Raw genomic sequence first — 23002 nt, 5'->3', positions numbered from 1 at the left:
AAATGAGAACAAGTGTGCTTACCCAATTTAGCAAGAGTGGGTGTAAGAGTTAGTTTTAATAATCCACAGTCTTTCAGCTTATTCATGTTCATAATGTGTAGTAAAATAAATAGCCTATAAATCACTTAGTGTAGACTGGAGTGAGGTGAACCCAGAACAAAGTTGTTGTTAGCTAGCTAATAAGTTTAAGAAGTTGTAGCTATATGGCAGAAAATTAGGCTATTTGTTAATTTTTTTTATATTGATATGATTATATACCAAAACAATTATCAGTAAATAGTGTAAAAATGAGGAACAAAAACAAACATCAAGGTATCCCACATGGAAAAATACTATAGTATATTATAGTAAAATTACTATAGTGTTTTTGAACCATGCTATAGTAGATACTACAGTAATTTGTAGTATATAGTAGTATATTATAGTATTTACTACACTTTGTTAATTTACTGTAGTATATTTACTATAGTACGGTTCAAAAACACTATAGTATTTACTAGAGTAATTTTACTATAATATACTGTAGTATTTTTTCATGTGGGATCAAAATAAGATAAGCAAAAATTACAAACTCTTTGAATTTATTTAAAATTTATTGTCAGTTTTGCGCTTGCAGATCACGTGGGTAGGGTACTTTTTTACTGTGCGTGTGTGTGTGTGTGTGTGTGTGGATGACCATGTCTGTCAGCCACCACCGAAGACCATTTTTGACCCAGGAAAAACCCTGTAAAAGTTTCAGCCATTTGCTAGTTGTTTGGTTTCCATTTCTATGACATTGTGTTGAAAATCGCATTGTATCAAATGTGTCAATTTGCTTGCCGCTGAAAATTGGGGAGGGCAAAATGGCAAAAATATAAAAATCGAAATATTTTTTCAGGAAAATCACGATTTTATCACAATCTTTTCATGTTGGTTTTACTATTTTGCAGGTGACTGAGCAGTACAGCCAAAACTAACTAACTTACTTTTTAAAAAATGTAGCCTTACAAGGTAACAATATTTAAAAGAAAAAAGAATGACAGTCCATTTAGGCCAAAGTAGAGGTGAGCGAAGATGAAAATCTTTATTTCATTATTTTATCTTTGTTATTAAAAATAAGAACAAAAATGCAGAATACAAATTCAATATAATATACAAATGAAAAAGCTTTATTTTTCACAGTAGGTGTAACAGTAGTATACAAGTAAGAAATTGAATAAACAAATGTAAAATAAAAAAGACTTCAATGTATAAATTATATATACACTAATTATTAATAAAGCTACTGAAGTTATTCAGTAAAGATCAGGAAGTGATTTTATCTTTGTCTTTGTTGTTTGATTAACATTAATGACAAGCGGCAGCAGATTTATTAGGCTGCTGTCACTTTAAGACCTCATGCATGGATCTAATATACAGACACGCATCTGGTTTTCTCCCAACTGTTTACGTTCACTTAAGACACAACCGACTGTGTTTATTTAAACATTGTATGTATTTGACAGTTTATGCGCAATAAACTGAGACGCGATAAAATTAAGACACAAACAATAACTTGGTTTAGTACTCAGGCGCTGTTTGACAGGCTTTTAGTGTCCGCATGCTTCGGGCCTACATGCTCAGAAAAAATGAATAAAATGTTTAACCGACAAGGCTTTAAAAGGTGTGCAAATAATAAAATAAAAAACTTTGGTGATTGTGATTAACTGCAATGTCACATGAGCGTAACCCTACTGCCCCTCTGCGTTTACGTGATGTGAATGTACATAGAGTTGTACAGTATGTTGGGACATAGGCAGCAGAACTGCAAATGAATGTTTGGTCTTTTCTGCAGTCTGAGAGTGATCGCAGGAATACCTTGCGTGAGTGCTGAGGCGGCAGCAGCAGCAGCAGCTCCAGGGCTGTGCTCAGGGTTATCTGTGTTACACTCAGCCCTCAGCTTCATGCGCTCATACTCCCTCATCCTGGCCAATGCCTTATCTAAATGAATTACTGTGTTGCCTGGAGGAGCAGAAAGGAAACAAAGGGACAGAAAGAAAGAGAGAGCGAAACATTGAAGTATTCAAGGAGAGTACGAGGATTCAGTTCAGCCCCAGCCCAGCAAAGCGAGCATGATCATGGTAAGCAACCAATCTAATGTGTTTTTAGCATGATTTTGTCTGTATGTACGCATACAGCTCAGTTGTCTTACCCAGGTCATCACTAGCAAAGGGTTCAAGGTTGGAAGAGGTGGACAGTATGCTCTCGTTGTCCATCGAGTCTCTGTCTGCTACCCTCTTCAATACAGAGTTGGATTTAACAGTTACAATCTTCTCAGATGCATCCTGGAAAAATCCGAAAAAAATCAGCTTGCGTGATAATTAAAGAGTAAATCAGATGGGGATGCAAATGTCTTACATTGTCGCTGGTAGCCAAGCTTTCACTAGGTGTGAGCTCTGACTGTGAGCCAGTGGCCCACACAACTGGACCCAAAGAGGACGCCTGCTCATCTGCCACACTCTTCTCCGTCAGGTGCCTCGTTACAATGTCCTGGTGGGCAGAGCCAACAATGAGATTTGATATGCCGAAACAGCTCTATGGATATTACTATTTAAAACAGAAGCATTCATCCCAAAAGAAAATGTAACAACTAAGAAAAGGGATCTATTGTTTATTGATACAGTAGTGAAAGTAGCCCTTTGATATTAAAGCCAGGGCCGTGCACACACACACACACACACACACACACACACACCCTATGTATTTTAGTACAGTTGACGAATTCTGAACATTCTCTCAGGTCTGAGCAACAATTTTTTTTCTATTTAAGGCAATTTAGCAGATTTCCTCCACAATCAAAGCAGAAAATGTGGAAAACCATCAAGTCTCCGTGTGGGCCTGTTGTGTCTGTAGAAGTGTGCACAGGTTTGACAATAGTGTACTGTACCTGTAGTGAGTAGAGCGCCCTCTGCCGCAGGTAGTCAGTATTGAGCAGCTGAAGCTCATGGAAGAGCTCGATGAGGAAGTGAGGGCGAGACTCATTCTGAGAGATCAGTGTTGCCACCTCAGAATAGATGGTCTCTCTCAGGGCCTCAAAAAGAGAGAAATCACTGCTCACATCTAGAGAAGAGAAATATACAGAGTCAGAACAAAAAAAACAAACACACTAACTCTTCAAGCATGTCAAGAGTAAATCAAACAACTGCTGTCTGCGCAAACTAATCATACAAAAAAATAAAATAAACTATATGCGGGGAAACATGCTTAACACAACTCCAAGTACAGCGTTAGCAAGACCTTGAGTACTGGACTTCACAAAATATTCAAAAACACTGTTCACTTAACATTTAAGAAAATGTAAGAGATGTCTACTTAAAAGTTAAAACCATGCTCAGATCCACACTTTCTGTCTTTAACTCAAAAGCAAAGGTATAAAACATCCATAGCAAAGAGACACAGGACTTGAATTGGAGATCGACCGATATATCCTTTTCCCGATATTTAAGCATTTTCCCATAATCGGGTTTTGGTTTTGTAATATCTGTTTCACCGATAAATGGCGCCCTCCTGTGACCGTTTTGACAATTGCGCGCAAGACCACCATTAAAGCCCTGCGTCTGAGGGGAAATGAGTCAACAACGGTTTTCAAAGCAGTGGCGGCAGGTCAATAGAGGGCGCTGGGGCACCGCCCCCATCAAAATTCCAGAAATATACATGTATAGAAAAATGATATAAAATAAAATAAAAAATAAAATAGTTTACTCATACGATGTGCTGGCTGTTAGTAAGAGCCTCAGCATTTAATAAAAACTGGCTTTGATGGGTTAACTATTTTATATGTTCTTCAATATGTTTCATGCGGTTTCATGCGCGAGGGACGCCGGACAAATGGATGTCTTTCTGAGTCTAAAAATATACGGGCAGCATGTGACCTGAATCTGGTCTCTAATTGGTTCTTAAAGATCCTCCTCCGGACGCAGGTCGTTGCGTCCCTGGCGAATCAGAATTGGATGCATGTTATTTTATCCAATCTGATTGGTTCTCGTCACCTGCCATTCAACTTTACACTCTTGGCCACTAAAGCGAAAGTGCGCGGGCGACAGTGTCACTCCGACTCCGCCAAAACCTTTAGGATGATCAGTTTCGTAGAGATGGCAGCAGTTAAATCAAATTCTTTCACAAGGCGTTCGTTGGAAGATCCCGAACCGGACCAACGCGATTTACAAATCCAGAAGCAGGCCAGTGACAGGACACAGCTGCACTCGGAGCTCCACGCGCTTGTTATGAGAAACGTAAGTGCTGACTGGATGTGTTGGTAGCAATGGCCTTTATTGCTTTCCCTGTCTTTTACTTCTAAGTGTTGGTACTGAAGTTTTGTGGACAACAACGGGGGTAAGAGACCTCAAATATCTGACTGAACAATGCAAACGTCATGACACTACTGAGATGACTGACTTTAATCAGAGAGTCATTGATTAATTTGCTGGCCAGAAAGAAAGGAGAGCAAAATGTATGTTCTAGTCAACATGCTAGTCTGTTGTGGCTGTTTTCTTTTGTTTTTCATTTCCTCATTCAATTATATGTGGGAAATGAATGTGTAAAAAGTGAAGACACTTTTCTCTTCCATGCTCATCTCTATATACCCTGTTCATTAACAACATGAATTCTTATTTCTGTGCCATAGTTATTATATTGATTAATAATAGATAGTTAGCTAATCTGTGTGCTTTGTATATGTGCATTTCTGAAATGCATCGCATGTACAAATCAATTTAAATTGTAATGTAGAAGCATTTTCTGTGAAGCTGCTTTGAAATTATATGTATAAATCATATATTTTGTAATGATATGAAAAGCACTATACAAATAAATTTGAATTGAATTTAATGCTTGAATTTAGTAAACATGCATCTTGATACTGCACCCCCCGGAAAAAAAACGCCCCCCCAAAAATAATTATCACCAGCCGCCACTGGTTCAAAGGTAAAATAACTTGCCTCTCTGAATTAATACACTTTATTTAACATAACAGCCATTGATGCACAAGTGAGATATGCACACATAAGATGTTACATAAATGCTAATGTACTTTAAACAGGGCTCTAGACTCTTTCTTCCCACTAGTCGCTCTGATGCAACTAACTTTTTTCAGTTGGTCGCACCAATTTACAATTTGGTCGCACCTTTTTTATATTACTCATAATGACCTTGCATGATGATGAATCATTCTCTTGATTTCTATATGCTGGTTTTGCATTGATGTAAAGATTGATGTGACTAAAAGCTTGATATTTGCAAAATATTTTAATCTGGACATTGCTTTCAACAAGCATACATTTAAAAGAAAACATTACTAAAATATTAAATCACACATGCCATATATAACAAAAGTATTATTGCCATGGGTGTTATTATTTTATTAAAGTAATATTTTCATGACGACGCGCCATGCCCTTCCATGCCGCTTCCATAGACATCACTGTGTATTTTATATAAATGTATTGTTTTGCTAGTACTTGTGTATTTAAATGCGTATCTGACTCCGTGTCAGCCAAAGCGCGAAAGCTTTGTGCACTCGTACTAGGGATGTGACATTGAGGAAATTTTTCCACCGGTTAATCGACGTATGACAACACCGGTAATACTGGTATCACTGGCGGAGATTTAAATTGCTAATTCTAAACCGAAAGTAAAATGCGCACAGCCGCACAGGCATTCATACCGGAGCAAAGCAAAGTTGAGCTTCCATGAATGAACTGAAAACAAGCCAGTGGACACGCACCGTGAATGACAGTGTGGCCGTGCCCATTTTACTTTCGGTTTAAAATTAGCGCCAGTTCGTGGGCAAGTTGCTTGAACAGTGGGTTCATTAGCATAATATTCTTAATGAAAAACACAACAACAAAACAGTACAAAGACAAACTCCCTTAAATAGGCGCTTTTACATTTCGCTTTGAAACCAAATCTTCCACGATCATCTTGAAACGATCGAAAGAAATCTGTCTCCTGCTGCTGGTCTCTGCTGCGACTCTCATTCAGCTCACGCTTTATTAAGCAGACACATTTAGTTTTTAATTGTAGTGTCTGTTCTCTAACTGAACTAAATAATTGTATTACTTTTTATTATAAGGCTAGTAAGCAGACACATTTAGTTTTTAATTGTAGTGTCTGTTCTCTAACTGAACTAAATAATTGTATTATTTTATTACTATTAAAAAAAATCTAAACAATGGTGGGGAAAGTGATGTAACCGGCAACACCAACTATCGCAGCAAGCCTCGCACCAATGCGACCGTGTGACAATTTAACTCGCACATTATCAAAAAATTATCACATTTGCAACCATTTTGGTCGCAGTATAGAGCCCTGTAGAGACAAACTCGCAGTCATGTAATCCGCCAAGTCATGTGCCAATAAAGATGTAGCTTTATATGAATTAAATAAAACAGCCATGAATGAGAGCATGTTGGAAATAAAAGCACTGAATTTAATTCTCTCTCTGTTATCTATCATTAGTCTCGTGAATTTGCGTTCATAATTCCGTTCACTCATTGGACTGATGCTTAGATGCTCCAGCATGGCCACCGTATGCAGCTTTTAACACTCGTTTAAGACTCCTTAAATTATGTTAACATCTACCATATAACTTTTATTTCCGTGAGAGACGTTCTAACGCACAGATACAAATGTAATGTAAACGCACAGATTTAAAAAAAAGCACTCAGTCAGCAGGTATTTCAAAATCTAGAGACCAACAAAAACATTAATAATTCCGATTAACGTTACATGCCAGATGAGATGGACTCTGTAACTGCGCTGAATTATTTGCAGTTTTGCTCATTTTTCTGACAATGTTTGCGTATTTCAGCAAATATTCCAGCGTGTTCCGTTCTCTTCAGCCTATCAAACACCTTTTAAAACTGTAGTTTAAAATTAATTCTAATATTTAAGGTTATATTTATGGGGAGTTGATAGAGTCCCCTGTCATTTATTTATGTTCTCCATTTGATAACATTAGACAACTTGCAACAACAGTTAGGTTTTTTTATTACTATTCAGGCAGTTTACAATGTTTTATGCTTTTCTAATTTGTTAATAATTATTTTTACATGCTATATTCATTACCTTTTTGTTTACCTTATCAAATATTTTATTTAAACAAGACACTTTAATGACACTGGCCTGTATTTTTTTTTACCTCTTTCAGACTATTTATCGATATTTATGTTTTGTTTTGTTTTGTTTTGTTTTGTATGCATGGAGTGAAATAGCAAACGGTTTTTAAAAAGTGTTCAGTTCAGCGCTGTTGTTATAATTGTCAAACATAAATAAAAACAAATAAATATTGGTTCTATATATCGGTTATCGGGGGCATAAACATGCAAATAATTGGTATCATTATCGGTTATGAAAAATCTATATCGGTCAATCTCTAATTTGAATGGTGTTATAAATAACACAGAAGATTTTTGCCCTTTCCTCCCCAATTTCCCAATGTTATGAAATTGCATTAGTGGACAATAAAAATAAACTTTATACAGCTCAGTGGAGTTTGTTTCTAAATCTGTATGTGTGTGAGAGATTTTGTGCCCTGAAAATGAAAACACCTGGCTCATATTTAGTACTTCTTATGCATTTGAATGTAGTTTAGAAAAAAAGGAGGAGAAAGAAAACATGCAAATTAAAAAATAATGTTAATGAGTAGTTAGCAGCTGTTTAACTTGGAGTTACCTGGGACTTCAGTGCATGCAATTCTGTTAGAGAGAAATGGTGTTCTCCAAGCATATGCTGTGAAGAACAAAACCCAAAATGAAATGGGAACAAAAACAGAAATAAAAAAAATGAAATAAGTGACACTATCAAACAATATAAGGACACAAGGGACATAAGATGTTCAAATGATGATCAAATTAAATAAGAATGGAAAAAGTCTGCTATACTGTTCTGGCAGATGCTTCTCTGATTAAAGAATATAGTGCACACTGTATAACAAGACTGTTCTCATTGTTCTACGTGTTATGTTTAGCGTTATGACGTATAGCGTTACTGGATCTATGAAAAGTCATACCAGATGAGAGGTCATTTGGCTTGCTGCTCTTAGTCTTGCTGTCCAGTTTCTCCTGTGTGAGTTTGTTTAGCAGACCCTGGTTGAGATCTTTGTATTTGACCTGAGAGGAGCGCTCTCTCTCCTGATCAAAGTGAGAGTCACTTGAAACACTGTCACTGTCCACAGATGCTGAAAATGAGAACAACACATTTTAACCTCATTTAAATTAATCGGGGGACTTAAATTCCAAAGCTTCTTTTGCCTAAATATATATATTTAAAAATTCATAAACACAATTAATGATGTCAATAGGACAAACTTTGACATCATTAAGGTTGAGAATGTCAACTTTAAATATAGACACACCTGTATTCTTCTGTCCCCTGCCTCTCTTGCGGCGGCTCTTTGTGTTGGGGGTCTTGTCTCTAGAGGCCAGACTGGCCTGTGCAGCAGCCTTGCGTCCTGCTCTGAAGGTCTTGGTGACGGTGGTGGGGTCTGCCCTGTCTGGCAAGCTGCTCATAGACTCCTGGGAGTCAGGTATGTAGGAACGATCCCGGGAAGTAGAAGGGTGAGGAACAGGAGAGGAGGAAGGGGAGTTCTGCTCTATCTGACCTGTATGGTCTGAAGTGAGGGTGGGTCTCTGACCAGAGCGATTCAGGGAGGAGTTTAACCAGCTTGAGTTATTAGAATCGGCCACAGTATCAGGCTGAGACTGAAACCTATAAAGGGAAAAAATAAAAAAATATTGTTAGGTATATCTTCCTTTTTGTAGTTTAAATAAGACATTTAAGTTGACTTTACAGATAACCAACATTTAAATAGGTCATTCTTAAATATTCACCTGACTATAATTGAAATAATCATCAAGCTAATATCATTTTAATCCAAAATACAGAAACATATTTGACCTTTTCTCTTTGTTGTTGAGTGGAGATCTCTGTAGTGGAGGGGGGAAACTCATGTACTCTGTTTTGACAGATATGTTTGGATCATGCTGTTGATCTGAACTGGCCTGGTTCTGCTGGAAATCTCCTACTGACGAGGGAAACATGGGGCTGAAATTAAAGCCTAAAGATAGAAAAGAAGAGAGAATGAAAGAAAAAAAAAGGTTAGAAGTTCATTTAAAAATATGTGTTTTTTAATAATTATGGACTTTACCAAATTAAAAAAATTGCAGATGAATAACGGACTTACCAGTTGGGAAAGGGGAGAAGTTTGGGAGTCCAGGCATATTCAGGGTATTGACTGGTGGGTAATTTAGGAACAGAGAAGGAGATGCAGAATCACGTGTAACATTTTGATGCTGCTGTTGTCCTGACAATGACTGACTCTGCTGCTGCTGCAACAGATCATTCAGAACCTGTTTCAACCTGCCAGGAAGAAAAAAAAAAAAAAACACCACCACACATTTGAAAAGTTGTGACAAATGAAACCAAAGCTTGTTTCAAATTAAAAGCGGTTTAGACCTTCACTACCGTTCAAATGTTCAAGGTCAGTAAGAATTTTTTTTTTATCAAATAAATGCAGCCTCGTGAGCATAGAGTTCTTTCAAAAGCATTAAAACATCTGATTCCAAACTCCTGTACGGTAGTGCATCTACAGTAAATGGCTCATTCTTCATGCTTAAAATCTGACTTAAATGCTTTTTCCCCATTGATATTTTTCTAAAGAAATCTAAAGACAGACCGATTGACATTGTTCTGTTGCCAAGCCAGCTGTGTGTAACACTGGTTTAGTTGGTGCATGATGAGAGGGACCTGGGGAGAGGTCACATTATTGGGCACAACACCATAGGGACCTGTGAGCAGAGCTTGCAGCATGTATGAAAGTGTCTAAAGATGAGAGAAGGAAAAAAAGTTGTTAGTGAGGAAAAAAGTGAACGAATGAGGGAAATAATTTTATACACTCTCTGACCTGTTGGTCCTGTAGCAAAGTTTGGCACATGGTAGTGCTGAAGTTGAGTTGTTTCTGGAGGTGTGTGATCTGTTCCTGCCAGTGTGCTGGTGCAGCGCCCTCAGAGAGAGACAGATCAGCTGCCCATCGCAGGTTCTCCTGTCGCTTAGCTCTACTGGAACTAACTCTCTCAGTCTCCGGCTGCTGACAAGGGTGACCCCTTGATCCACGGGGGGAAGGAGTACCATTAACTTCCCTGTGAACTTTCAGACTATGCAAAATGAAAAGACATTAAATAATGTTAATAATGGATAAGGTTTGATGTCTAGAAAAACTCTAGTATGCGACTGTGTGTTTACCCATCTCTGTTATTCCTGTTGTAGTTGCGCTGTTTTTGGGTGGAGCAAGCATGCAGCTCATCTGTGGAACTGGACTCCTCTCCCTCATCATGTTCATCATCATCATCTTCCTCAGCCCCCACCTCAGAGGAGTAATGATCATCATCATCATCACCAAGGGGACACTGTGTCGAACCACCCCAGGTGGCCACAGTTCTGACAGAAAAATGATGATTAGCACCTGACAACAAATTCAGTCTTCATAGCACATTTCAAAAACATAAGCCAATGCCCATGAGCTATCAAAGCCATGTGTTACCTTTCATCGCGACTGAAGGACTGGGTCTCATGTGTTTCGCTCCTGAATGGGGAGTCAGTGAGTGTGCTTCTCCTCTGCTGTTCTGCCATCAGACTCTCCAAATGTTTCCGCCTCTGTCTCAACTCCTCACGCAAGATCTGATGCCTTCGCATCTCTGACCACAGCTAACATAAAAATTACACAAAACAAAAATTATTAAACTTTACAACACAAAAGTGCTATAATAAAATTACTTTGAAAGACTTGAACTTCTTTCCTCTGTTAGAAACCACCCTAATCTCAAACCATTGGTTTAGCAAATGTCATTACATCTGTCTGGTCAAAGCGGAGACAAAGCTGTTACTCTTGTCAAGGAAATCAACCTACAATGGCTTACTACAGTTTTCTCTCATTAAAAACAATTTTAAAACTTAAAAAAGGCACCTTAAATAAACCTTAAATTAATTGTACAGTTTCGTTATAAACTTTTTGAAAGGAGGGACAAATCATTCAAGTTTATTTAAAGAGATTTTAATTTGTGTTTGAAAGACAAATAAAAGTCTCATGGGTTTGGAATGACAGGGTGAGTAAATTATGACTAATTTTAGAGTAAACCTACCGGATATATAAAGGAAGCAAAAGAGCTATTTGGATTCCACACTAACCTCATTGTCAGTGACAGTGACTGGAGGAGGTTCAGTGGTGGGTTTGAGGCCACTAGTGTTGGCTTTAGCTGAGGAAGAAGAGTGTAACGGTACAGGAGCAGGAGTAGAGGCTGCTGCAGGAATATTCCTCCTCATCTGACCGCTGGCACAACTGCTCACAGACGACTGATAGGACACATCATGATTTAAGAACTTTTTATCATAAAACTCAGTCTGCAGCTTTTGCAGCGGTTTTGCGCTACTTCAAAATAATAACAACCTACTGTAAATCATAAGTGTACATATGTGAAGTACCTGAAGGTCAGGACAGGCCCACTGTATGTCTTGTATCTTGCCCTGAATCTCCATCAGTCTCTGTCTCTCTTCATGGAGCTGCTTTAGTTCCTGCTGCTGCTGCTTGAGTTTCTCCTCATATAATTTCTCTCTGAAAAACAAACATTATACAAGTTGTTTCACACAGGTCACTTTTAAAAGGTTTAATATCATGCTGCAGCATGTTCTCATAATATACAAGCACACATCCCATTTCCATATGAGGGACACAAACACTAACCTGGTCTTATCAGAGAGGGCGATATCTCTCTGGGCTTTGGGTGTTGCTGCTCGGGTGTTGTTGGGTTGTTGCTGCTTCGAACCCTCATCCTCATTAGCTGTAGTACCATCTGTATCATCACTCTACAGTAACATTAACAGACCCAGAGAAAATTTATTCAACAGGTTGACAAAAGAAAAGCCCAATAAAGAAAAGGCAGGCAGAAGAATGAGTTCCTAAAAAGAGCTCACTTATACAAGCTCCACTCAAACTATATTTGCATTATGAATGACAGGAATCTAACATCACCCTCATGGCACCAGACCCTCACCTGCACCATGGCCACCAGTTCTTGGAGTTGTTTGAGTTTCTGTTTGGCTGTTTGAAGACGATGAACTTTCTGTGCATAATCTGCATCACCACCCAGACTGCTTCTACGACTGGACCCTGAACAGTCACTGTCTCTCCCTCCCCCTCTTGCTCCATCATCATCATCCTCCTCCTCCAGTGCCTCATCATCATCCTCCTCATCTTTAACTCCAACATAAGGCCTTTCCCAGTTGAACTGGCATTCTGAAGTGATTACAATGCAAATAAAAGAAATAGCTAATATAGAGCTGCACTATTCTGGATTAATTTGATAAGATTATTAATAGAATAAACAACTAAACAACAATTTATTAGAGGTTCTGACAAAATGTTAATTGCTGCAGTATATTTAAAACAATACTTATTTAATTTGAATCAGTTTGAATGAATGATTCAATGACTCACTCATTAAGATTTCACTTGTTTCATTACTGGATGAATCAGCATTTGTGAACGAATTTCAGGGTAAAAATCTTTACAAATAGTTAACAGAAATTGAAAGAGTGTGAGGTCTGACCTATGACTGATTGGACGTTGAAACTACGGAGGTTGGCTGCTGAGCGGTTATTGATTTCACATTCTGTGTTCAGACGGCCATCTCTATTATTGGAGGCGCTGTGAGCCTTCGTTAAACTGTTCATGTCCATCCAGTTACTTGGAGTCTGTGGTTGGGCTGGATTTCTACAAAAACAAACAAAAAAATATATAAATAAATATACATAAACATATTTGCCCTCAATTAACAGCTGAAAAGTTCTCTTCAAGTTCCTTCAACAGGAAAATTCTCACAGAAGCAACATGTGCAGCCTCTAAATCACACAGATGACAGTTGTGAATCGTTTTAACTTAGATTCACAAGCTCTCAAGTCAATATTCTTCACTTAATATGAGTTTGAATGGCTGATTTAATGCATGTTTGAATAAATCAATAACAAGTTAAATGAAATATAATGCATACGTTATATTTTTTTGCAATAGCCAACAATACATAATACATTGTATGGGTCAAAATTAAAAACATTTCTTCTATGCCAAAAATCATTAGGATATTAAGTAACGATCATGTTCCATGAAGATATTTTGTACATTTTCTACTGTAAATATATAACAACATTTATTTTTGTAAATAATATGCGTTGCTAAGGACCCCCGTTTGAGTGTCTCGCTTTAAAGGAACACGGCACTATTTTTGAAAATAGGCTAATTTTCCAACTCCCCTAGAGTTAAACAGTTGAGTACGGTTTTCAGTACCGTCTGGCGGTAGCACTTTTAGCATAGCTTAGCATAGATTATTGAATCTGATTAGACCGTTAGTATCCCGCTCAAAAAGTAGCAAAGAGTTTCGATATTTTTCCTATTTAAAACTTGACTCTTCTGTAGTTACATCGTGTATTAAGCGAAATGTAAAAGTGCCTATTTAAGTGAGTTTGTCATTGTACTGTTTTGTTGTTGTGTTTCTCATTAAAAACAATAGGCTAATGAACCCACAATCCAAGCAATTGGCGCTAATTCTAAACTGAAACAAAAATTTGCACGGCCTCACTGTCATTCATTCACGGCCGCACAGTGCACAAGCACTGTAATGTGATGGTGAGGGAAAATTCTCTCACCACCACATCCCTGACAGGTAAAAAGGCTAATACATTTTGATTCTATGATTCTATCCAATACCAACCCACCGAACGAATATTAGAATATTCTGGTACAGCCCTACTGTTGGCAGAAGTGCTGCAGATATATTTAAGGCACTGTATTTCCTTATATTTCCTCAAATGTATTAGATATAATTAAAGTGTATGCATAAAATTATTTTATTTACAAATGTCATAAACAAAGTGCATTTATACAGTTTAGCTACTATTTTATTTTTTCTGTTTACATTTTATTATAATGCATATTAAAATAAAATACTTTTATTTAAATGAGAGAAATCGCTTATTCTAAATTCATACAGAATGCATTCACTTTTTTTCCATCTGCAGAACAGAAAAAAACACAAGACACACTGTGGTATTGTTGAGTGGATCGTTCTAAAGTTAAAGGGTTTTCCAACATTTGCCAACAGCAGGAATTGGATTCTCACGCATCAGTCTCATGGTAACAAATATAATGGACAGTGTGTATTTTAATGCTTATACTGTTGTCTTGCCCATCAAACTTTACTGCACACACAATTTTTGTATTGAACCCTGAACATCAATTAAATCAAGAAACTCCACAAGATTTGAGATTCACAACAACACAAAAATAAACTAAGGAAATAAATTACTATAATCTGTACCTGATGTTGGTGACTGGTTCATGGTTCTCCTGTTCTGAATCAAACATGGCCTCAAAAAGTGAACCGTCCTCTGTTCCCTCATCATCATCCTTTACATTCTCGTTCACTGTGTCCACCACCATATCTGATGTTTGTTCATAATACTGAACAAGCTCTCTTAGTTCATTCAAACGCTTGTGCACCTCCTTTAGTTTCCTGCATTGAGTGACAAACCAGACATCAAATACACTGAACCACTAAACATTTTAAATAAATAACATCACTTTGGTACAAGCTTCAAAGTGACATCAAATAAAACAAATAGAAACCTGAGTTTGTCAGCAGGGTGACTGTTATCAACTATCTGTGTGTAAGAGGAGGAGGGGTCCTGCCTCACTGGACGTGGGCCATTTCCCTCTCTGCCCAATACTGAGGGACGCTCCGACATGCCCATGCGTGCACCACGTTGACTGACACTCTGACCTGAAGAAACACAAACACTTTATTTAACCAATGACAGTAAATTTCTACACAAATGCATCAGAAGCATTTGAAGCTAATGCAATACCAACTATTTTGCATAAATGTACAATTGAGATAATCTAAACGGAAGGGACTAATTAAAGGTCACCTATTATGCAAAATTGGATATAAATGTGTGTTGACAATGTGTGAACACAACCACCCTACAAATTATACATTTCATTAGACTTATTAGTCTCATTAGACAAGCTGTTTTGATTCTCTGAGGAATGAGACGTCACATTCCTCATGCCCCACCCAAGGCCACTGACTGACAGCCCAGCATTATCATAGTTTCCAAAAACACAGAAGAGAGGCTCGTGAATATTAATTAGACAGGCCAAAATCGACCTGTTCTTATCGTAGCTCCTGAGAAAGGAGCTGTAAAAATATAATGCAATGGTTTTTGGTACTTATACCGCAAAAATATATTCTTGAGGAGATCAACACCTAAAATAAAACTCCAGAAAGGTGTACAATATGGGACCTTTGAAAACAGAAAGTGTCATAGTAACTGCTTGTGCTGCGGTGTGAGGGGGGGCTTACAGGAACTGTTGTTGAGGGTCTGGTCTCTAAGGGAGTGGAGTTCCTGGAGGATCTTATCCATGGTCTGCTTTTTGTCCTGTAGCTCCTGTAGTTTGGTAAGTTTAGCACTTGTGGAGGTTGATGCAGTAGTTAGTGGGGCAGAGGAGGGCAACTGACCACGTGAATTATGAGTAGTGCGTGATCGGCACACCTCTCTTGAAAGAGAGAGACATTCTGCCTGACGTCGGTTGTCAGGGACCGTCTGAGACTGAACGAGACAAGTAGAAAATTAGTATTTAGATTTTCTTTAATTCAGGAACACTGACCTTTTTTTTTTTAAATGTCACAGACATTTTCAAATACTACATCATGTGAAGCAGTTATATTATTTGGTTAGGACAATAGAACTTTTGTCTGTACAAAGAAGGAACCAACCTACATGCGCGTCATTCAACAATTGCTTTCACTTCTAGGTGACAAAATGTAAAATTGCAATGCACACAGTTTTGATACATGCAGAATATGCTCTAATATATATTCCATTTAACAAAGTATACATATATTTTTAAAAACGTATAGATACAAATTTGTCTGGTTAGGTGTATGTGTGTACCTGAGAATCATGCAATTGGTTATGGAAGCGCTGGATTAGATCGTTGAGTTCATCATTGAGCTCTGAGGTTATGCTCCTGCCAGACACACTTCCAGTAGTCTCTGTAACAACTGTTATACATATATATATATATATATACAGTCAATAAAAACGGAAATGACTCTAACTTGCAGAAACATGAAGTAAACACGTTACCCTCACCAGTGTCGTCCATCACTGCTATGGCTTGTTCAGCACTTTGCTGCATGGCCAGTAGTGCAGCCTGACGGCCTTGCAGTGCTCTGAGTTGCTCCTGCTGTTCCAGCATCTTTTTTAGCAAGTCATGCTGCTTCCGCATGTTCTCTAGCTCTTCTTTCTGCTCTACACACACCCCACGGCCCTGAGAAGAAGGAGAGACAAAGCCATCATTAAGACAAATGGACTAGCATCAACCGGTGGAACTCTGCAATCGCTACAACATGTTGCAGGTTGTCATAGAGACATGTCAGCTAAGGTCCGGGCTCAATAATAAGGATCACTGCTGGCAAAGGGCCAATGTGAAAGAGTTTCAGGTCAGCTGACACAACTGTCACTTTCCCTATCTTACATTAGAGCTCAGTGAGCAGGGGAAATATCCAATCCAGTGGGTTGGTCACACCCACTGTTCTATATAAATGACTCGATTGCTCATCTCATGACGTCATAAAAAGTGAACCCACCGCGCCACCATATTGGTATTCCCTTGTAGTTCCTCACATTCTATTGAATTAATAGGAAATCATCTGATTTTAATGAGAAAACATTACCTAACAAGTCAGCGTTTTTATATCTGAAGTCTTCCTATACATTTTTACAACACAAATGTCCTAAACATTTAAATGGTTATTTGTTTAAAGTTGGATATTTCCCCTGCTTATTAAAAGTTACGTTCATCTTCATTAGAGTAGCGAATATATCAGATTAACTGACAGAGACAACTCAGCATTTATATTACATATGTCACAATCATTCTTCTGAAATCTGAATACAAATGCATGCTTTGTAAGACATGCGCATACAACTTATTTCGCCATGTACAGTTATTCACAGTGATAATGTAAATATGGTGTGTTATGTAATGTTTTATTCATACAGTAACTGGAAATAATTCAACAGTGTTTTCATTAACAGCATGTATTTCGAAGCAGTTGAAATATAACGCCTTAAACGTTGGTTAAATTAATAATTAGCTCAACAATATATACAAAAACTTTATTCCTATGCCAACTGTCATGCTAGTAAAAAGCCATAGAATTTGAGCTGACATTTAGCTTTTTAACGGTTTCCAAGATCTCCAATAGTTTAAAGTGTATGTTAGTCAACAAAAAGACATCAGGGAATAATATACATGCTTCACTAAATCATTGCGGAGACACTGCAATGACAGCAGCCCTACAGCAATGACAGCAAGTAGGGCTGTGTGATTCTAGTGCATTTCTTTCCTTCACAGCAGTGCGCTTTTGTTGGTCTACTTGAACCCTTCTATTTATTTCTGTGATCAGTATCGGTGATCTGTATTGGCCAATACTGCGTTCAGTGACCGGCCCCAAAAACCTTAATCGGAGCACCATTAGTTGGTGTGAATTCTGCAGGTTCAAAATGGTTACAAAGGTAAGATTATCCAACTTATGATGATATGTCAAAATTGTGATGACTTCTGATCTTTTATGCAAAAGGATAATCATTTCGCAGCAAATATAGGTCATCCTGACTAGTCAAATTAAGTTATAGCCAATTTCCAGCTAATATTTTAAATTGAAATGTTTTTCTTAAAGAAAACATTTTATTTTATTAACTTGTGCCAAGAAAAAGTCTGCACTACTGGCCCGACCATGTTAGCAAGAAATATCCCAACTGTTGAGCCTGTAATGCACAATCACATCACACCATTTAAAGACAAATGAAGCAGTAAATTCACTGAATCAGCTGCTCTCCAAGCACTAAAAACCAAAATAGTTAGTCACAGACAATTTAAGCTCCCTTTTCCTTGCTTTATCCTCAGATTAACTCTATAGGTACACTTATGTTCCTGAACACGTTATTAGATTGTCTACTACCTGCCGCTGATGACAAGCCAATAAGCATTTGAGAATGGGATCAACTAACAGAAGAATACAAAGAAAGGAGAAGGGCATCAACTAACAGACAGAACCTGTTAAGTTGTATACGCTTCAAATTAGGGCTGCAACGACGCGTCGACGTCGTCGATGACGTCGACTACGAAAATACGTCGACGTGCGTGAAATGCGTCGACGCGTCGGCGGCACATTATTTACGTTCTAGAATGGAACAGAAGATCTAGAATAATGGCAGCTTCTGCTCCCGGGCATAGTGAAAATGATCATTTATCATATAAAGCCAGACCGCGACATTCAAAAGTGTGGGAGTACTTTAAACAGAAGCCGAATAAAACTGTGCTTTGTTCGCTCTGTAACGCCGGTTTCACACTGCACGCGGTGGCAGAGCAGAAGCTGTGCGCGTGGAGAGCGGGAGCTTTCACACTGCAGTCAGTGTTGCCAAGTCCGCTTTTTTCCGCGGAATTGGGCTACTTCTACACTGTTGCCGCGGGCTGTGTCTCATGTCCGCGGGTTGAGGCAAAAAAACACACATTTAACCCCCGAACGCGATGTTTACCAGAGAACCTCCCCGAAACGCGATTGGGCTTGTTTTGGGCTAGTTTTGAGTAACGAATGGGTGGGTTTTGTTGTGTTTGCCAGTGTTCTCTCGCGCAGCTGAACGCGCCAGGCGTGTATTGCAACAGACGGTCACATTTTCCTGGGTTCTTCTCATGGTTCTTCTCTGACCCCAGTACGTCTCGTGCCTTTATTTATTATGGGCTGCATATATCTCCTGTTAATGCGACCTGGTTCCCCTCTGTCCCAAACACATATGCATAATAACATGCTGTGTATAGGTAGTTTGCATGATTAAAGTAACATTAAAGTTAAGATATGCCTCTAGCTTTAATCATTTAAATGTGTCTTTGAAGTTTGGGCAAAAACTTCTGGCAGCTTTAGTCGTTGTTTATGCACATGTATCTTCAAAATAGACGACTAGTTATACTATATTAAAACTATGCTGAAAGCTCCTGTATGTGAACCTTTTGCAGATAAATACAAGTGCATTTTCGTTTACTATTGACAAAAATCAATAAAAATCATACTCGACTATTATAGTAAACAACTTTTCCTAATTAGGCCTACTCTGTATACATTTTATGATGAATAGTATCATTATATATTATGTTTAAAAAGCTTCTTGTGTTCATATATTTCATTATAAAATGGCATACTATGTACACTACCCTTCCTGAAATACAGTTAATATTGTCATCATTCATTGATTTCATGTTAAAATAATATACAAATTCACTACCCTCTTTGAAATACAATAATCAGTAAAAAAAGAATAATAAGATTAATCTGGAAAAATAATCGTTAGATTAGTCGACTAATCGAAAAAATAATCGTTAGATTAGTCGACAGAAAAAATAATCGTTAGTTGCAGCTCTACTTCAAATACCATTAAGCAGTTTCATGGAAATCTGTCAGCATCAAATGTCTTCCTGTTACCTGCTATATCTCAAAAAAACATTAGTCATCTGCACATAAATTGTTACACGGTTACATAAATGTTACAATTAGCCATTAATTCAAACAACAACAACAAAATAAATCCAAGCAAAAAAAGGTTAATTCAGTAAGACACTACACCAACACCAACATTCAAAGAAAAACTAGTAGAACAGGTAAAACAAGCTAAATAATTAATAAACAAACAACACTCCCGTCTGTTCAGAGGAAGCAGCAATCAAAGTAGCTAACTACGCTTACAAAGTATGAGCTCTAAATTCCACCTTGCATGCCTGGTACATCCTGATCAATGTTCGGTTCAGGCATCAAGAGGAAAGAAGGGGTCTTTGTGAGTACTCACAGTGGCACTGGAGGCTTCAGAACGCGGCTCCAAGTTCAGAGACGTGCTCTCGGCCACCGAGCCTGAACCCACTGCAGAGTCCACCGTGGCACCTTCATCATCATCATCCTCATTTTCCCTCGCCTGTAGAGCGTAGGGAGGAGGGGCAGGGCTCAGAACAGACCCAATTTAGAAGTTGCAGACACTTGCTAATACTGCTACATTTGAGTATTTATACAGAGATGTAAAAACTGAATGGGACAAAGGCAACTGCTCAATACAAAGGATTGGGAAATAAGGCTTTTTTTCCATTGTGCTTCACATTCAAACACTGAAGAGCAAAAACAAGCTGAGGGGAAGAAAGATGACATGTTGCCCTAGATTTGGGCTCTACATTAATCAAGCCTGTGCCACTAAGAACAAAGCCTAAAGGCCCGATATTCTATAAGCAAAATCAAAGAACGAACTGATGTGACGTCATTTCAAACTAAATCAAGCCAAAACAAAGTTTGTTTGGAGATCGTTTTGGTAGTTAGAAACAGCTTGCTAAGGCAAACATTCTGGAAAAGTTTGCTATGGCTGGTAAACACTACCACCATTGGTACACACAACTACCATTGGTCCATGGTGATTACGTAATAGGTAGGTGTGCACAAAGGCTCCACCTTCTTTCTCGTGGAAATCTTTTCCAGTTAATTTTGCTGACGTCAGATGTCCACGAGTAAAAACATGAACACACTGGAGAGCTGCTTTATAGTAGAAAATGAAGTTGTACTTCTGATAAAAATTAAACACTGACACCTATTTTCATGTGCTCCTTGATTTTAAGCCATCTATTGCATAAAGTGCTATATAATTTAACATGGCCGGATTGCAAAGCTCGTGCAAACATATACATGTTGCAATGATCAGTTGCTTTTCTTTTTTTTTTTTATTGTGTCTATTTTGTTATTGAAAGCAAAGCACGCAGCACATATTTACATAGTCATCTAAACCCCGCTCTCAGCAGTGTGGGTGGCATTGGATGTTATCTAACAGTATATCGTTAATCACATATTTCAAACTTCGTTTTACCCCCAAGCAACGAAAGAAAAAGAACTTTGTTGTGAGTATATCGGGGCCTTAACACTGCATATCTGTGGTGTGATTCAGGTAATTGACAGACTGCAGACCAGTTTCGTGCTGTTGACAGACTGGCCAACCAGCTTGCCTGTTATAGCGCAAACAAACAAAATAAATTTGCTTAAAGAACAAAACAAAAAAAAATTCTGCCAATTTGCTTGTTTGATCAAAAAAAAAGTTTTACGGAATCTGACATGAAAAATTATTAGTGCATCAGTAATATCCACCCAGCGCAGGACAGCTTGAAGTTTTTGACAAGTTAGAGCAATTAAGAAACATGCATGAGAAAATAAAATGTGGGACAAAAAAAAAAAAAAAAAAAAGTTATTTAGTGCAAGCCTCAGGAAAAGAATTCAAAGCAGTAATCGTGCTATCATACAAGAGAAGCGCACACACAGAAATACGCCTCTCATACAGCATGCAATCTCAAATTCAGATCTGATGCTGTCTGTATCTATAATGTTAAACCAAACAACAAAAGAAAAAGAGTAAAATCACAATCGCTACACATTTAGTAGCTTTAATAAGAATCAATGTATATTTAAATGCATACAGTGAACACCATGTAGTGCTTTATTTTTACATTTTTATTACTTTATTTAATTTCTGTATTATTTCTTACTGTTACATAAACCTACTGTACCTGAAAAACTTAAAGTGCCCCCGTGGTGAAAATCAAGTTTTTAATGTTTTTTATTTCTGTGGTGTTTTTAATATGCTTTAAGACAAACCATGTGCAAATTCATTAGTCATCACCATTGTTGAGAATTTTCTCTTTAAAACTTCAGTGAACTAAAGATGGTTTGAAATCGCAGGTGTTTCTGGCGCCACAAACTACCTTGTACCCGATCACGTCAACGTACCGCCAGGCTTTAGCATATCATTAACTATTAACTAGCCAGGATATCCCGGTATATTTTTCTGTTTATATGAAAAATCGGGTAGATTTGGCAATATAGCGGGTGAATTATATATTACAATGTTATGATGAACTATATGCCTCTCTAATGATGTTCCAAGGCTGTGTTTACACTGGCACAAAAAATAGATGTTTTACTCTCATCTGACAGAGATTGGAATTTGTTGCTCACGTATAAACACAAAAATCCACTCAAGATCAGATTTTTTTCCATCCGATCTGAGCCACTTCAAAATGGGGTTTTAAATCCGATAACATATCCCATATCTGGGCATCCGTGCTACTTCTAGACAAGCAAAAGGTGCAATATGGCTGCCGTCGCAACATCCAGGTGGATGCTGCACATTGGTGGTGGTTGAGGAGATCCCCCTTCCATGTAAAGTGCTTTGAGTGCAGAGAAAAGTGCTATATTAAGCTACACTGTGTAATATTTTCCCCCATCTAGCAGTGAAAAGGTATACGACCATCCAGTGAATATTAGTTTCTGTTCCTCTCAATTCCGATTTCGTTTTAACTCCTACGGTGGCCGATTTAGTCCAAGATTAACATGGCTTCCAGTTCGTCCTCGTCCACATTCAACACGGTGCCATCGAGTGTTAAAACGCGAAAGCCGAAGCTTGAATTTACGGGTATGTCCCTCTTTGGCTAATGTACTTTCAAGATGGAGGGGCAACATGGCGACCTGCATTCGAACCCCTCACCCCTATGTATTTTCAATGGCATATTATAAACTTACGAGAATACTTTATTACTTGAAAGAAGTAAATATACATTAATGAGCACATATATTTTTGAAAGAACTAAGTGTTTTTAGCTAAGAATAAACTAAAAAAGTTACACAGTGTAGCTTTAATGTAACAAATTATTATCATTATTATATTTCCCACCTCTTAGCTTATTCTCTCCAATATGAGCCAAATGAGTGTGATTTAGTTAAAGGGTTAGTTCACCCAAAAATGAAAATTCTGTCATTAATTACTCACCCTCATGTCGTTCGACACCCGTAAAACC

The 23002-nt window shown here is 37.9% G+C and overlaps 1 protein-coding gene across 7 annotated transcripts in view; it reads right to left on the bottom strand.

The window, feature by feature from the left end:
• Positions 1-23002, bottom strand: part of pcm1 (pericentriolar material 1) — a 47975-nt gene that overhangs the window by 7666 nt on the left and 17307 nt on the right. For 2 of the 7 annotated variants that reach the window (XM_079812950.1, XM_079812949.1), the window contains exons 6-29: positions 19972-20094; positions 16222-16399; positions 16021-16130; positions 15429-15675; positions 14690-14843; positions 14382-14576; positions 12618-12781; positions 12063-12304; positions 11753-11874; positions 11494-11623; positions 11200-11364; positions 10556-10719; positions 10258-10452; positions 9920-10169; positions 9692-9837; positions 9200-9375; positions 8914-9073; positions 8372-8724; positions 8027-8194; positions 7690-7746; positions 2906-3078; positions 2377-2508; positions 2171-2303; positions 1837-1980 (exon numbers count right to left, since the gene is read on the bottom strand). In XM_079812950.1, the coding sequence (XP_079669076.1) occupies positions 1837-1980; positions 2171-2303; positions 2377-2508; positions 2906-3078; positions 7690-7746; positions 8027-8194; positions 8372-8724; positions 8914-9073; positions 9200-9375; positions 9692-9837; positions 9920-10169; positions 10258-10452; positions 10556-10719; positions 11200-11364; positions 11494-11623; positions 11753-11874; positions 12063-12304; positions 12618-12781; positions 14382-14576; positions 14690-14843; positions 15429-15675; positions 16021-16130; positions 16222-16399; positions 19972-20094 (4081 nt within the window). The remainder of the gene's footprint in view (positions 1-1836; positions 1981-2170; positions 2304-2376; positions 2509-2905; positions 3079-7689; positions 7747-8026; positions 8195-8371; positions 8725-8913; positions 9074-9199; positions 9376-9691; positions 9838-9919; positions 10170-10257; positions 10453-10555; positions 10720-11199; positions 11365-11493; positions 11624-11752; positions 11875-12062; positions 12305-12617; positions 12782-14381; positions 14577-14689; positions 14844-15428; positions 15676-16020; positions 16131-16221; positions 16400-19971; positions 20095-23002) is intronic. The other 5 variants (XM_079812954.1, XM_079812953.1, XM_079812952.1 and 2 more) reach the window with 4 other exon arrangements.

Source organism: Gobio gobio, assembly GCF_949357685.1.
Source record: "Gobio gobio genome assembly, chromosome: 3".
Taxonomy (NCBI): domain Eukaryota; kingdom Metazoa; phylum Chordata; class Actinopteri; order Cypriniformes; family Gobionidae; genus Gobio; species Gobio gobio.
The sequence above is the reverse complement of the archived record's forward strand: the minus strand, read 5'-3'. Positions and strand labels throughout refer to the sequence as shown.